At 39.6% G+C, this 15,218-nt stretch overlaps 1 protein-coding gene across 1 annotated transcript; it reads right to left on the reverse strand.

The window, feature by feature from the left end:
- Nucleotides 1-903: 903 nt before the first annotated feature.
- mst1 (macrophage stimulating 1) lies at nucleotides 904-14,935 on the reverse strand. The gene is made up of 18 exons (XM_063472970.1): nucleotides 14,887-14,935; nucleotides 14,278-14,422; nucleotides 11,822-11,937; nucleotides 11,628-11,742; nucleotides 10,657-10,793; nucleotides 10,185-10,305; nucleotides 9,928-10,046; nucleotides 8,391-8,565; nucleotides 7,787-7,917; nucleotides 6,336-6,438; nucleotides 5,857-5,993; nucleotides 5,718-5,750; nucleotides 5,517-5,634; nucleotides 5,352-5,429; nucleotides 2,538-2,684; nucleotides 2,324-2,430; nucleotides 1,918-2,057; nucleotides 904-1,200 (listed from the first exon to the last, which is right to left on the reverse strand). The coding sequence occupies exons 1-18, from the start codon at nucleotides 14,933-14,935 to the stop codon at nucleotides 1,039-1,041; spliced, it is 2,133 nt and encodes a 710-aa protein (XP_063329040.1). The 3' UTR covers nucleotides 904-1,038.
- Between the last annotated feature and the right edge of the window lie 283 nt (nucleotides 14,936-15,218).

The following is a 15,218-nucleotide window of genomic DNA, read 5'->3' on the forward strand; positions in this document are numbered from 1 at the left end:
GCTCATCAGGACCGCGTTACAAAAATCCTCCTATAGAACTAGAAAGAATGTGCAACGCATACAGTTCTGCATAAGGCACAAAGGCATGTCTTTAGAGGTGGGGGCAGGCATCAAAAGACAGGCAGAGGAGGGATTTCTTTAGAGGCTGGGGGCAAAGAAGGTATTTCGGAGTTCCATTCATTGCCAGGGAGAGCAGGGGAGGCGTACAGTTTTGCAATAAAGGGTGCATTTCCAGGGGATGTTAGGAACTCCGAAACTGTGCCGTAAACCTCCGCACCCCTGCTCTAACTGGAAGTTAATTAGGGACGATATTTTCCTCTGACCCCTCGGGGGCTACGTTTGATTTGATCCTTTTGAAAGATTTTAAATCTTTTTAGAAGTTGGTGCAAAAACGGGTAAAATTAGGAGCCCTTTAAGCCCTGTTTGTGGTGCATAAACATTACAAAAAAAAGGTTTAAAAAAGAAAGAAAGAAAAAGTAGTTGTGAGCAGATAAACATTTATCAGGGTAAAGGCGAATAAAGACTGGAGAAGTAGTGGTAATAAAAATGAAAAATCTCATCAAAGTAAAACTTTGAAAAGCTGCTCACATTTTTATGATGAACCTTTTCCGCATGGCTTTTTATTTTGCATGTCAGCGTGTGTGATTATTGAGTTCTTATTATTTTGGCATATCTGTTGGTTTCTGGCTGCCAGCAGCAACAAAAAAACCCCCAAAAAACCTGGATTCTGATCCACCTAATGTTAGTTACTGCGACTGAAAGGATTCATTAAATCATGCAGACGTAATGCAGACATAACAGAAGAAATCCCGAAAGATGCATTACTACAAAACATTTTTTTCATAATATAGTAATGTAATAGTAATACAAGTCATATAACACATTCTAATTATAAATCTGGATTTGTGTTAGGGATAGATTTTATAGACAAAGAATCTGAGAAGAGGAAAAGTGTACATGTTCAGCGCATGAAAAGGTCTCGCAAGTTTTGATAATACTCAGAATAATCAGTTCTGTGTTTGACGGCGCTCTCTCTTTCTAAGCCATCTCCATGACTTTCTTTATCCAGTCCACGTACATAGACACGCGGATAAAGATGTTGGGCTGCCCCGGGTGTCCACAGCGCCTCATGGGGATGATCACCCCCTCGAGTACCCAACAGTCCCTGTTCTGACACGCCAGAGGTCCGCCGTAGTCTCGCTGCAGACACACAGGAACAACACTCCGGGGTCATTATTTGTCTCTGTTATGACTGACTGTCACTGCTGAAGTTAGAAACATCTTGCAGTCACATCTTGTCCAGTTCACTTCCATTATCCAACTGGTGACTGTGTTTGATTTATAGGAACATATAAATAACTGTATGCGCTTTGCTTAAAGTAACTTTCATTATCAAACAGTTTCCCAACCATCAGTATTTGAAGCGTTAAGTCCTAACACGTTACGCCGTTATTTTGTGGCACTTAAGGAACATAGTTTGACACTTTGGGAAGATACTTGTGTTCACTTTCTTGCTGGGGGTTTCAAGTATCTGCACTTTTAACACAAAGCTAGACAAGCAGTTGGTTAGCTTAGCTTAACACAAACAGCGGCGGAAACAGCTGGTGGAACCAGCTGGATCGGCTCTGCCCAAAGGTAATGAAATCCACCTACCAGGACCTTATAAACTCACAGCTTAAGAGAACATTTAAACAGTGTCTCTTAAACTCACAGTTTAAGCACATACTTTCCCATTTTTAAACATCAAACTATTCTATTAATTTTTACAGCTATTAATACCAAAGATGGTCAGTGCTGTGGTTCTGTTATGACTTGGTTAAGAAATATACCACTTCAAGCAGGGGACCTTGCATTTCTCCTGTAACATCACAGCAGCAAAGTTTTGAAATGGTCCTCCATTTTTACGCAGATACGTACCTCGCACGCACCTACTCCAGCTTGGAAGGCGTTTGTGCACATCTCATTTTCACGAACACGACCTCTGAAGTATTTGTTGCACTCCTTGTTACTAATAACAGACATGTGGGCCACATTGAGGACAGCCTCATTACCAGTCCCTTGAAAAAGATTAAGAAGAAGGAATTAGTTAGCAGCTAATGTATTTAGAGGCACAGTGAAACGAAAAGGAAGTTGGACAGCTGTTGAAAGATTTTGAAAATAGCAGTGCCATCTGTTGCTCAGTAGCCTGGATACCCCTCATTTAGAAGCAACATTACTTCAAGGGCAGAAACAAGATGCTCGTTCTAAGGAAGACACCTTTTATTAATTATTCGAAGTAGAAGGGTACTGCATGAAGTCAGCACTTCCGAAGGATTATACTTGCCTCTTGTCTCGCCCCATCCTGCAATTTCACACCTCGTCCCCTCGCTTACAATGTAGCGCTCAGGAGGGAGGCAAATCTGAGAGACACGCTCATTAAACTCGGCCGGGCTACAGAAAGAAAGGGAGGAGGAAAAAGAGTCAGGAGGACTTTTAGGTATGTCTGTGTACATATGCATGCATGTGTGTGCGTGCTGGTGGGACCTGACAGTACACACTATTCCAGTTGTAGCATGACCAGTTGAGACTCAGAAGGTCCGCAAACAATCTTAGTGAGAGGGATGGTTTGCACACCGGGTTCTCCTTCTTGAGGATCACGAAACAGCGTTCCCATCATGGCTGAATATCCAGGCAGGTCAACGTAGCTATGCACACATACAGACGATTAAGCACTATCAATATATATTAAAGCATTTTTGAGTTTGGAAATATATTTATTTACTTTCCTGATGAGATTTAAATGAACAGTTTTTTCTCTCTATCATCTCTGGATGGTAAATCTGAAGCTTTGAAGACTGTAAACTGAGAAACTGAGAACTGAGAAATTTAGACATGTCTTAGAAATATCCAAAGTCTAACAGTAAGTCAGACCCATTAGAGATTTAATTTAAATTTCACACCTTTATATACACTCACCAACCACTTTATTAGGTAGTAATTAGGTTCCTAAAACTGGGTTAGGACTAGAGATGGACGATCCGATATTAAGTATCGGTCCGATACTGACCTAAATTACTGGATCGGATATCGGCGAGAAATTAAAAAATGTAATCCGATCCATTAAATATCAAAAAAGCACCTCACAAAACTTGCGACACGACGTAACTCGGCTTGTAACCGTAGCACGTCGAAGCAGTGTGCTCATGATAGAGCTAGCAATCCAGCATTTCATCTCCGAGGAAGTGATCCCAGAGAGAAGTAAAGCAAGTGTGTAAGTTCATCTCTGAATGTTTGTAAAGCGTACCTACGTTAAGCTTAACAACCGATATATGGAGCCTCTTCTCTCTCCCTCTCTTGCTGCTACTTCAATCGTGAAACTGCTTAATGATCAGCTGATCGGCGTTTCTGTCGCGAGTCCGTCTCTCTTCTTTGTTTTTGGCCCACTTTGCACCAGAAAGAGGAAACCAGCGGCTGAACAACAGCAGCACGTTTAACCTTGATAAGCTGTTGTTAGAATTTATTTAATATTACTTTCTAGACCAGGATCCTTTTCTAGCTGACGGCTGGTAACTGTGCAGGGGCGGATCTAGCAAAGTTTAGCCAGGGGGGCCGATAGGGCATTAACAGGGAAAAGGGGGCACAAAGACATACTTTTCTTTCTTATTCTCATTTAAAATGTCTAGCTTTTAATAAATAATTATCTGAATCTTACACCCAAAGTTTTAATCTGATGTAAAATGTATAGAAGTCCATTACTGTATATACTAACTGTTAAGTCTAATATACCCTAGTAAGCTATAGTACTTTTTCCTTTGGGAAAGTACCATCTGTACAGTCTGCAATTCTGTAGAAGAAAGATGTTGAATATATTTAATTATTCTTGAAAAATAATTTATTTCTGTGCATTTTTTTCACACTGCATCAAATTAAAGTTGATTACATCGATTAAGCATCATGAGGCGGAGGGTGGGGGGTGGTTCCCTTTTTTTTTTTTTTGCTGGGAGTTTGCAACCCTATTAGTTAGGTTGCTTAATATTTCTGCTAAGTACTCTTTAAAATACCAGAATAGGAAGGATGGAGTAGGTTTAAGTTTATTAGATTGATCAGTATTGCTGAACTATGAAATATTTTGGGTGCAGTGTATTTTTTACATACAGGTATAACAGAATAGCTTTAGTGTTGTTGTTTATTTAAACTTGAGTATGAACTTATACAAAATGCAGCAAGATATTAAAAAAAAACAGTTTTATTGATTAAAAAACACACTATATCGGATTAATATCGGTATCGGCAGATATCCAAATTTATGATATCGGTATCGGTATCGGACATAAAAAAGTGGTATCGTGCCATCTCTAGTTAGGACCCCTTCTGCCTTCACCACATTCAGAGGTGCTCTATTGGATTAAGTTCTGGCGACTGTGGAGGGCATTTGAGTAGACTGAACTCACAGTCATGTTCAAGAAACCAGTTTGATCAGAAGATGGACGTCGTCAGCAACAACATTCAGGTAAGCTGTGGTGCTTAAATAATGTTCAGTTGGTATTAAGAGGCCCAGAGTGTGCCAAGAAAAGATCTCCTATACCATTACATACCACCACCAGCCTGAACCGTTGATACAAAGCAGGATGGATTCAAGCTTTCATGTTGTTTACTCCAAATTCTGACCCTACTATCTGAGTGTCACTGCAGAAATTGAGACTCAGCAGACCAGGCAACATTTTTCCAATCTTCTGTTGTCCGGTTAGGGGGAGCCCATATCAATTGTAGCCTCAGTTTCCTGTTCTTAGCTCACAGGAGTGGCACCCGGTGTGGTCTGTTGCTGCTGCTGTCGACAGACTGCTGTGTGTCTGCTGCATACCTTGGTTGTTGTAACAAGTGATTATTTGAGTTACCGTTGTCTTTCTATCAACGGCGTCATCTTGACCATGTCCATGTGTAAATGTATTAAATTACTGCCATGCAATTGGCTGATTGAATATTTGTGTCAAGAGCAGCTGAACAGGTGAACACTGCCAATGCTCTCTTTACTGCTCTAATATTTTTGCATGAATGTTTTGCAATGATCCCAGTCTTCTTCATGCTCTTGTGCTACTTTAAACACACAAACAGCAAAATAATCTCTGGTCTTTTGCCATTGTTGTTCTCTCTGTAGTATTTTATACAAGTAAGAAAACCTCTGCTTCTGGTTTAAACCAGTACAGACAAGCAGCACGCTGAAATGCTAACGTGGAGTTGTTTTTATTTGTGACTGGACATACAACTGGAATCAGTTTTCTCATCTAACGCTTATTAAGAATAAACATTTGCAAAAATGCCAAAAACTTTAGAAGTGTGAAATCAGAGAGCACTTTTAAAAGAACCAGACTTACCAGGAGGAGAAACACTGTTTGGTGCTGATCACCCATCTAGCATTAACCAGGGATCCTCCACAGAAGTGGTTTCCTTTTCTGCACACACACAGGTCAGAGGTTACATCCAGCATAGCAGAAAGCCTTTTACTATAACTGTTAAACACCATCAGCTGTCAGACTCACCTGTCTCTCAGGCTCACCGTCCAAGGTGAGTTCCCAGGAATCCCGTTCACTATACGCAGTATGGGATTCGTACGGAACCGGTCCTCTCTCTTTCCACACTCGCTAAACTCCACTTTTTCTGTGATCACAAAAAGGCGACTCAATACTGTAAAACATATTTTGCAGAGGTGTGAAATATATTAGAAAACCTGCTCAACTAACCTACTGGTTCAGTGATAGACACTTTCTCCCCAGCTGTGTAAAAACACCAACAGATTGAATGTTAAACTCAAACTCTGGATGAACCATCACCACACAGCCCAATAAAGTGCTACAAGAGACAGGTAGAAAAGATCTGTACCGCACTGTTTGATGGCACAGTAGTCAAACTCTGTTTTGTGGTCTGTGGTGTAGCACCAGGGTCCGTGATGGTCACCATCTGGGTTGCGACAATAGTTTTCTGTCAGATTGGCATCTGGATGGGTTCTTGGGTTTATCCTGGAAGATCACACACAGATCTCTTAAAATATATAGGCATGCTAAAAATGCTGAAAACATGACAGTCCTTCTGTTTGTAACAATATTATTCTTTTTTTCTTACCCAAAACACTTTTACCAACTATTATGTTACAGACCACCTTAATAAAATATAAAGTATAGAGCCTATTTTTTAATAGTACATTTTCTAATGTATTCATCGGTTTGAACAGAAAACAAAACCCGCTCGATGTTAGTATGAAGTGCAGATGCAGTTTCAATACAAAGCCAATTAGTGGTCATAGTCATACATGTGCATAAAATAAATCCTCTGCTGTTTAATAACTTAAATGTTTATCTTACTTTGTCCTGTGAGGCGTGTTAACGTTCCATTTCTGGCAGATTATGCCCTTACGAGTTTTACGCACAGTGCCTCTGTAGTTTCTTCCGTTTTCCTGGTAACAGTCTGGAAAGAAGACGAAAGACTTCATCATCATCGCAACGGCCATTACTAAGTATGGCAGACTGTCAAATGAGCATAATGGGACAGAACAACTCTGTCTTCATTTAGAATCAAAGCTACATTTGAGGTGAAGTCTTCCAATTTTTCTGGGCATTACAAAGTTTCTTATTTCTGCATTATAATAATGGTGTGCACATAAATTATTTAACAGAGAAAGAAATTTTCAACATGGTAGTTTTATTTAGAATGCATAAATCATTTCTTTTAGCACACGATAATTAAATTATTAAAGGGAAAAAAATGAATTACATATTATGAGCCCCTGAAGACTGACCTTTTTGTTGAGCCATAGCACAAACCGCTGCTGTGCAATGGTGTGATTTAACTTTTATATTACAAGCTTTGAGCTTTATAAAGTTAAACCTGAGGTAAACCTCTTCCAGTTTACCCATAAGTGAGCTGCCACTTGAGAAAGCATTGTGCCAAAATAAAAGTTAAAACAAAATGGATAATCAAAGTTTTCACAATCTTTCTAAGTGTCAAGAATTAGAGTGAGAAACATCATCAGGAAATTCAAAGAGCCACACAGTACAGAACAAGCCTGGCAGAGGGAGAAAAAGATTTTAAAGACTCTGGAAAGAAAACTAGTGAGAGATGTCTCTAAAGATTTAAGAACAACTACCAAGACACTAGTAAATGACTTAGCCAAGTTAGGAACTGCTGTTTAAAAGAAGACAATTACTAGAAGCCTGCACAGGAATGGACCCCATGTTGCAGATCAAGTAATAATGTCACTTCTGGTGAAGATTTCGCTTTGTCTTCCAAGACGACAACGACTTAAAACAAATGTCGTTTCTCAAGAAGACCAAAGTGAACTTCACTGAGTGGCCTGCACAAAGTCCTGACTTTAATCCCACTGAAGGTCTGTGGAGAGAGAACTGAAGACCAAAGTGAATAATAATCCTGCCCCTAGTAGTTTTTGTTTTTTGAGAAATAATTTCGTTGTTTTGTTTCAGAGTAAAATAATGTAAGCATCCAAAATTTTCTCTTTGCTGCTTTTTAAAAAATTTTTTTTAAATTTGCATAGGAGGGCTAATAATTCTGTCCTCATCTATAGTTAAATGTTCAAACTGAGAAAAAGAAAAAAAGAAACGATTTCTGGCGACTCGTCAGATATTCCAGGGTTCTGGGGCTCTCGCTGGAGGAGTCTTCATTACATTGATATTACAGCCCTGCACGTCCTCATATGAATATTCATACAGTCGTTGCATCGTAAGGTCATCTTTATTCATTAATGCCAACAGGAGCCTGTTCGCTGGATTCATATTAAAATGGAGAAGAAGGCTAATACCCTCAGCTTCTATGTCGTCTGCACAGCGTTTGATTTGCAAGCAGAGAGCAGTCCTCATCGCTGGGACAGATGTGAAGCACCAGGGAGCCTCCGACCCGTCTGGGTTACGACAGTAGTTCTCCTCCAAACCCCTGGATGAAATGTAACACAGATTCAGCTCATCATTGATGCATTAAATTACTGGTCACTGACACACTGTGCCGGGTTAGTGTAGAGACACAGAGATCACGCTGAAATAACTAAGTTCTTGTCCCCCCACCCTTGTAACGTCTACTGAAAATGAATGAATGAAATGCTGCTAATCACTACTGGCATGATGAGCGATCACAGCACCACAAAGAAGTTTAATATTCATTTCACATGCATGCTGCCACTCTGAGAGCGATCTGCTTTTAATGGAGAATTACTGACTATCCATCATCTACTGTCAACTGTCAGCAGAGAAATAAGATGCAAGAAATCTCACTGCAATGACGTTTTGACATTAATATTCATGTGCAATGCAGCGAGAGCACTATCAAACTAACAAGCTGTGACCACAAACAAAATAATAAAAAAAAAAGACTAAATGACAAGGTTAACCTTAACAGCGATCAACACTTACTTGCACTCATATATGTTTGGGTAGAAGGGGTGCTCATGGGGTTGCTGGGCATCCCACCGCTGGCAGGGGATGCCTGACGTGGTCTCGTTGACTTTCCCGCGGTAATCCTCCCCGCGCCCACGGAAACAGTTGGTGGTGAAGCTGGAGCGCTGGCGCTTCTCAACGTGAACTTCAGCTGGAGAGAAGGAACAGGTTAAAGATGACATAAACATAAACAAAATGCAGGAGAAATCGAAAGTTTGTTGGAATAGTCTCATGAGATAAAAGAACAACGTGATCTCATTTTTTAATGAATCACCTTTAAGGATGCTGATTTACAGCGGCAGAGAGAAACTACGAGGAGGATCAAATAAACACAGATATAAAAGAGGAGAATAATTACCTACAGGATAAAAATCATGAGAAAACTAAGATGTGAAAGTGACAGTGAAAACACAAGAAGCTCAGGAAAACACTGCGGTTTCCACGTGTGTGAAGGATAATAACATGTTACATAATACTAATCACACCACAGGATGGCACTGTTTTATCATGATCTTCTCTTGTGTCAATGATTCTCATTGGAAATCCCCAGGTTACACAACTTCTGTTGAAATTTTTGGGAGAACACTAATGCCCTGTTTATTTGATTTGTTCTGCTGGTTGTTCACGTTCTCTCTTTGTCCTTGAGTGTATAAAAAAAAAAATACACGTGGCCATCATCTACCTGCTTTAGAATTAAAATTATTTTTTAAAGTATGGGCCTGTATGTCATGAATGGAATTTAAAAAAAATAAAACAAACAAACAAGCAAAAAAAAACAAAACAATAAAACTCTTAGCTATTGTTAAAAGTAAGCAACATTATTTTTAAAGTGCCTTTCATAGGCAAGAGTTACAAAGACCTACAAAAATACACTGGAATTAAAAGCAGTACAAAAAGTCATAGAAAAAAAAAAAGCTGGGGGGGTATAAAACTACATCACTACTACAACTGCAGCCACTATATCTGGCAAACACGGCCTGTTATACAAAGCTTAAATCGATGAAAAAACACTTTTTTTAATTGATTCGTTTAAAGAGAATCATTGTCTGCCCTGAAATGTCTCACATTTCTGAACGCAATTTGTACAAACACAGAAAAGGTGATTTTTCTAGATTTAATTACAGCAACTTAATGAGACTCTCTAATCCCACTGTGTCTCAGAGTACTACAGGAATCAATTTGGCTTCCTCTTTCTTGCCTGAGGGACCCACTGACAAGAACAGAACAAACAAATAAGCCACAAGTTTAATCCAGTAAATTTATACAGTGAGAGAAAACATTACAGTAACATCTAGTAATTATCTTACTCACTGTATAAGCCAGCAATTCATTTCTCAGTTGATTAATTAATAATTTTGCCTATAAACAGATCCAAAAGATACTGAATTTTGGAGAAGAAAGAAAGGATGGAGATTTTTTGCCTTTCTTTTTTTTCCTCTCTCTAAAAAAGTAAAAGTAAAGACTCTACTGTAGGAGTTTGTCCAGTAAAGGTCCAATAAATGCAAGCTCTTACTACATCGGCTGATGTCACAGTTTTCCCTTTCCACCTCAGGGTCAGTGGTGTAACACCAAGGCACCGGAGAAGCATCAGGATTACGGCAGTAGTTATCATCTAAACTCTTATCAGGGTACCTGAAAAATACACATAGGCAGGTTTTTATCACCTGGAAATGGAAAAAACAAATGACTTAAATAGTGCAGATGCAACAGCAAAATATGCTGTGCAATGCTAACTCAGGTGCAAACAAAACAGTAGTAATGAGTGCATACTTTTCAGGTTGGTAGATGTGTTGGTGAGGGTACTGCTGGTCCCATCTCTGACACTCTCTGCCATTCACAGTGTGGTCAACCTGGCCCCTGTAGTCCTCTCCATTACACGTGATGCACACCTCTGCAAGCAGAATGACTCACAAAGTGAAAGATGCTTGAAGTAAAGAGAAACACACATACAGAAAGACCCACTCTTTTTTTAACAGCTTCTATAATTGCTGAATAATTTTCTTAAAGCACATTTAAAGAATGAAACTTGAAGCTATTCGTGAGGCAACTTGAAACAGTAACGATTGTAAGTGCATGCTGTCAGCAGGTAAGCCAAAAAACGAGTAACAAGTTTTCCAGTTCCACCAAATTAAAGTGCTAATTACGAGACATTTGGAGGAAATAAAGCTTACGTAAAGCTTTACAAATCTCACGTTTGCAGTTTAGATAAGCAGGATGATGTGTGGTAATTTATGGGATGTACCATCTTTGCATTGGGGAATGTTGCAGCTTTCATAGCGTCGCTCCGGGTCGGTGGTGTAGCACCACGGACCGATCCGATCCCCATCCGGATTCCTGCAGTAGTTCAGCTCCAGACCATTGGTAGCTGTAGGAGTCCACCTGAGAAAAAAAAAGAATTTTTCAGTTAGTCATACACTTTGGTACAACTGGTCGTTTAAAATAAAACAAATAATGCAGTTGAAGTGACAACTCCCTAATCTGGGAGTGTCAGCTTCTAGTGTGGATGAATAATATAGAAACTGCAGCTGTTCTTAAGCCCAAAGGGAATGGATTCAGACAACTATGACAGAAAGTGACTGGGTTCATTCTTAAACACTTACAGATGTATTAATGGATTTTTACAAGCAGAAGAGTACACATATCTGACATAAATTAGTTTTGGTTATCACATGTAAATCTGCTATCATTTGCAGTTTTATCAGGCACACCTGCACACCTCTTTCACGGTGGTGTAGTTAGAGAACTGCTGGCCACCTGATGGCTATTACTCAGATATTCATCACGATTTAATCACTGTCAGGTACAGAGAAAAGATCTGGCTCCTTACTTTGCTCTGAAGACTGCTTATGATATTTTGCTTATCGGTTTTTCTGAAGAAAACAGGCACCCACACTGGTGGAAATAAGGCTTAAAAACAGTGAAATTTACAGATAACACAACAGTGAGAGGGGTACGAGCAGTAATGCACTCTGGCTTTCTGCCTTCAGTCTGGCTTTAAGGGAAATGAAAGACACAGTTATTCAGGAAAGTTTCTTCAACTGTTTCGTGAATTTCCCACCTCTGCACCTCTCTCCCACAATTGGAAAATAATTATAAATAGAGCTGTGCTGTTGTTCACCTTTGAACTGAAAGTGAAATGCAGCACTTTATCTTCACAATGTTTTTTTTTCCAGTACAATGGGGACAGATGAATCATCTGAAGATGTAACTCACCTGTGATCGTGAGGAAATTTGGACCACCACTGTTGGCAGGTGAGTCCGCTTCTTGTGGTGGACACTTTGCCTCGATAGTCTTCCCCTTTACCCACAATGCACTTCCTTACATAGACTGCATAAAAAAAGCAATCAATGGTTACAGTATCGATGGGAAGCACTGATCTCTGTGATATCACCGATGTGAGTCTTACCCTTCTTCTCGTAAAGATCACAGTTCACGTTTCTCTTCACTTCTGCATTGGTGCCATCACCCACCCAGGGCAGATGTTTACAGGTGACAACTGGACGAGTCTCATAGTTGAAAGCTCTAATGTTGAGAAATATTTTCATGTCAAAGCTCTTTACTTTCAGAGGATAAACTTAATGTCTACAAAGTGTTTTTAAATTAATCAGTGAACATTTTAAAGTTAATTTTAAGAATATTATGTTTAACATTTAACAAACAGTATAATGAAAGCCCGACTGATATACTGGCAGGAATGACATGTCATCTGACTGTCGATATATCAGTGTCAGCATTATTAAATAAATGCTGTCTTAACTAGACCCCGATTGGTAAAGATACAGATTTTAATATTGATATCGATACCAATATTTAATCATTTAAGACTATTCTGATATATAGGTTGATTTCTTTTTCTTTCAGGGACACAATTCACTGTTTGTTGTGTTTCTGGTGCTCCAAACATGTGTTGCAGACAGGAAAGTTCATATTTAGAAACTATGAAACAGCAACATGATGTGTTTGAAGAGTGTTTCTTCCATTTCTTCTTCTTTCTTTTAAATTTATTGGCATTTATAAATGTCGATGTTGCTGGCAATTACCTAATATCAGTAGATAATAATGGCGGGCCATTATTATCTACTGTTCTAGTCTTAAGATGGCAAAACTATGGGGAAAGAAGCTGCAATGACAATGTTGATAGTCCAGACCTATATTTTAGCCTTTTGAATAAGGACTCATTCTGTGGTGGAAAGCCTCACATCATCTAGCCTTTTACTAATAAATGTCTACAAGGCTAGACATTCATCCAGGGTGGAATGGTTGTGCAGCATACATCTTTAATGACTTTAAAAAACAAGAATTGGGTGCACAGGTTTTAATTGACTTTAGATTTTCTCAAAGCCCTGAGTCCATTAATATTTGGTTGAATGTCCCTTAGCAAGTTGCACCTCAACCAGATGCTTTTGGTTTCCATCAACAAGTTTCTTGCACAATTCCGGCTGAATATTTGACCACCCTGCTTGGTAGAACTGGTAGAGCTCATTCAGAATGGTTGGTTGGTTTCTTGGCACGGATCTGGCTTTTAAGCATAGTCCACAAATTTTTATAGTCCAGAAGGTCAGGACTTTGTAGTGGAAAAACATTCCAGAAGTTTAATGTCAGCCTGCTTTATCCTTCCAAAAACATTTTCATGTGAGTTTGTCCTGCTGGTAATTTCAACCATCTAGTTGCTAATTTGAGCTGAAGAATTTGGAGGTAGTCTGCCTTTTTCATTATTCCATCCACTTTTTGCAATGTGTCAGTTGTACTGGCAGCAAAACAGCACCAGAGGATGATACTAGCACCACCATGCTTCACAGTTGGTGCGGTGCTCTTAGGTTTGAAAGCTTCACCTTCTCCTCTTTGTTATACTAGCCAAACAGCTAAATTTCTGTATCACCTAACCATAAAACAAACAAAAAGGCATTTGGCTTGTCTGTATGGAAAGCTGCACATTTCAGTCAGCATGAAAGCTTCAATTTTGAAACGGGGGCTTCTTTCTTGGTTGACACCCTTTCAGTCCATGGCGATATAACTGTGAACGGTGTTCTTGGCGGTTCCTGGGTTGCTTCTGAACATCCTAACTAATTTCCTTTCATCTAAGAATAAGAGTTTAGGTATTGTTCTGGACCTTAGTAAAATTGTGACACATCAGAAAAGCTTGTACTTATGTACAATTGTTTAAACTGATGATCTTAGAATCTGCAGTTGTTTGGCAATGGCTCCATTAAGCTTCTGGAATGGACTTTCCAAAGCCTTGATGTTAACCCTACTGAAAATGTGTGCACTATGTTTAATCAGAATACTTTAATAATCCCTAAGGAAATCAAAAGCCTTGGCTGTACCAAGAAGTCAGCTAAATGAACTCCAACATTTATGCCAAGAACAGTGGTCAAATATCGATCCAGAATTATGCCAGAAGCCTGTTTCTTTTAAAGATGATTTTTTTTTGGCCTTTTAGCCTTTATTGGATAGAGGCAGGAAAGCAAGGAGAGGGCTGTGGGACTCGAACCTCTGTCTACTTCTCTGCGGTCATACGGGATATGGTCGCCTGCTAACCCACTGAGCTAAACCAGCGCCCAGAAGCTTGTTGATGGCAAAAAAACAAAAAAAGCCCCTGACTGAAGTGCAACTTGCCAAGTTGCACTTCAATCAGAAGCACCTTCCATTGACTAACTATTAATGGGGGTGTATACTTTTGACCCTGTGTGAATTAGAGAGAATTCAAAATATATCAAAAAAAATTTCCGCCCAATTCCAAATTCCCAAAGTGACAATGACATCCATATCTATTATGAGAATATGTTTTAAGTTCTTGGCCAATTTATAAGCAAAGTCCTTTTGCAAACCGTAATCTTTAAGTAGTTTAGGCGTGTTGTTTACCTGCAGTCCAGTGACTGTGAGCAGCGTGTGGCACAGTCCTCAAGGTTCAGGCCTGGTAAAATCTGCACTCGAGCAGAGTTCCAGGAGGTAGGAACGAGCTCTCGGCCCTCCGAGCGCTGGAAGTCATTCAGAGGACTGCGGTACCCTGTTCATGTATAACAAAACCACAAACATAATGCTTACAGACTGATGTGGGGACCATGCAGTATCTGCATCTGTTTAGTCCTGGTTTTAACTGGAGAGCAGTGGCACCACATGGAATATTTGGGCAGGAGCCTGGACACATATAACCTTTGGACCAACGCTCTGCTGCTGGTTTGAGACAGCAGATATCCAGAAAAGGTTTGAACAGCAACACAGTTACACAACTGGTAACTCTAACAGGCCCCCATTAACACAGATACTGCCAGTATACATTAACGAAATGATAAAATCCATCACATACTAATAGTGGTGCTGTCAAAATGAAAATAACTGTCTTTTAAAATTGTTTATTTCTTTTGAGAGTGCTCAGTCTATAAATAGGCCTCGTGATCTTTAACCAAATAGATTTAAACAACCAAAAATAATGAAAGTAGTCAGAATAACTAAGAAATTAATCAAACTTACCAGTGACCACTCCGACAGTCAGGAGAATGCACTGCAGAAACTGTTTCATTGTTTGAATCGGTGGAAGATAAAACTTTTATAATCACGTTATGGGGGTCAAAACGAGACCTCTGCTCTAAAATCTCCTCTTTTTTGATGCCTTCGGGTGGTCAACTTCAAACAGCGAACAGCTCGACCTGACAGGCAGAAAAATACCCCCAAAAGCTCAGCACGATGTTAAACATCCACACAGAAAGTCTAAATCACGACCACCCACACGCCAGCGTCGCGCCTTTGCTCAAACAGTGGCCCTAATCCCCAAAACACAGCCGATCAATACATGTATTAATCAT

The sequence above is a fragment of the Pelmatolapia mariae genome, linkage group LG5 (assembly GCF_036321145.2).
Source record: "Pelmatolapia mariae isolate MD_Pm_ZW linkage group LG5, Pm_UMD_F_2, whole genome shotgun sequence".
Lineage (NCBI taxonomy): Eukaryota > Metazoa > Chordata > Actinopteri > Cichliformes > Cichlidae > Pelmatolapia > Pelmatolapia mariae.

Bases quoted from the DNA above. Each gene is read 5' to 3' on its own strand.
- mst1 (XM_063472970.1), bottom strand. From the start codon at position 14,935: ATGAAACAGTTTCTGCAGTGCATTCTCCTGACTGTCGGAGTGGTCACT. The intron at 11,743-11,821 runs GTAAGACTCACA...TTTTTTATGCAG, and splicing joins TGATCTTTACGAGAAGAAGG to TCTATGTAAGGAAGTGCATT. The intron at 10,794-11,627 runs GTGAGTTACATC...TTTTTTTCTCAG, and splicing joins AAATTTCCTCACGATCACAG to GTGGACTCCTACAGCTACCA.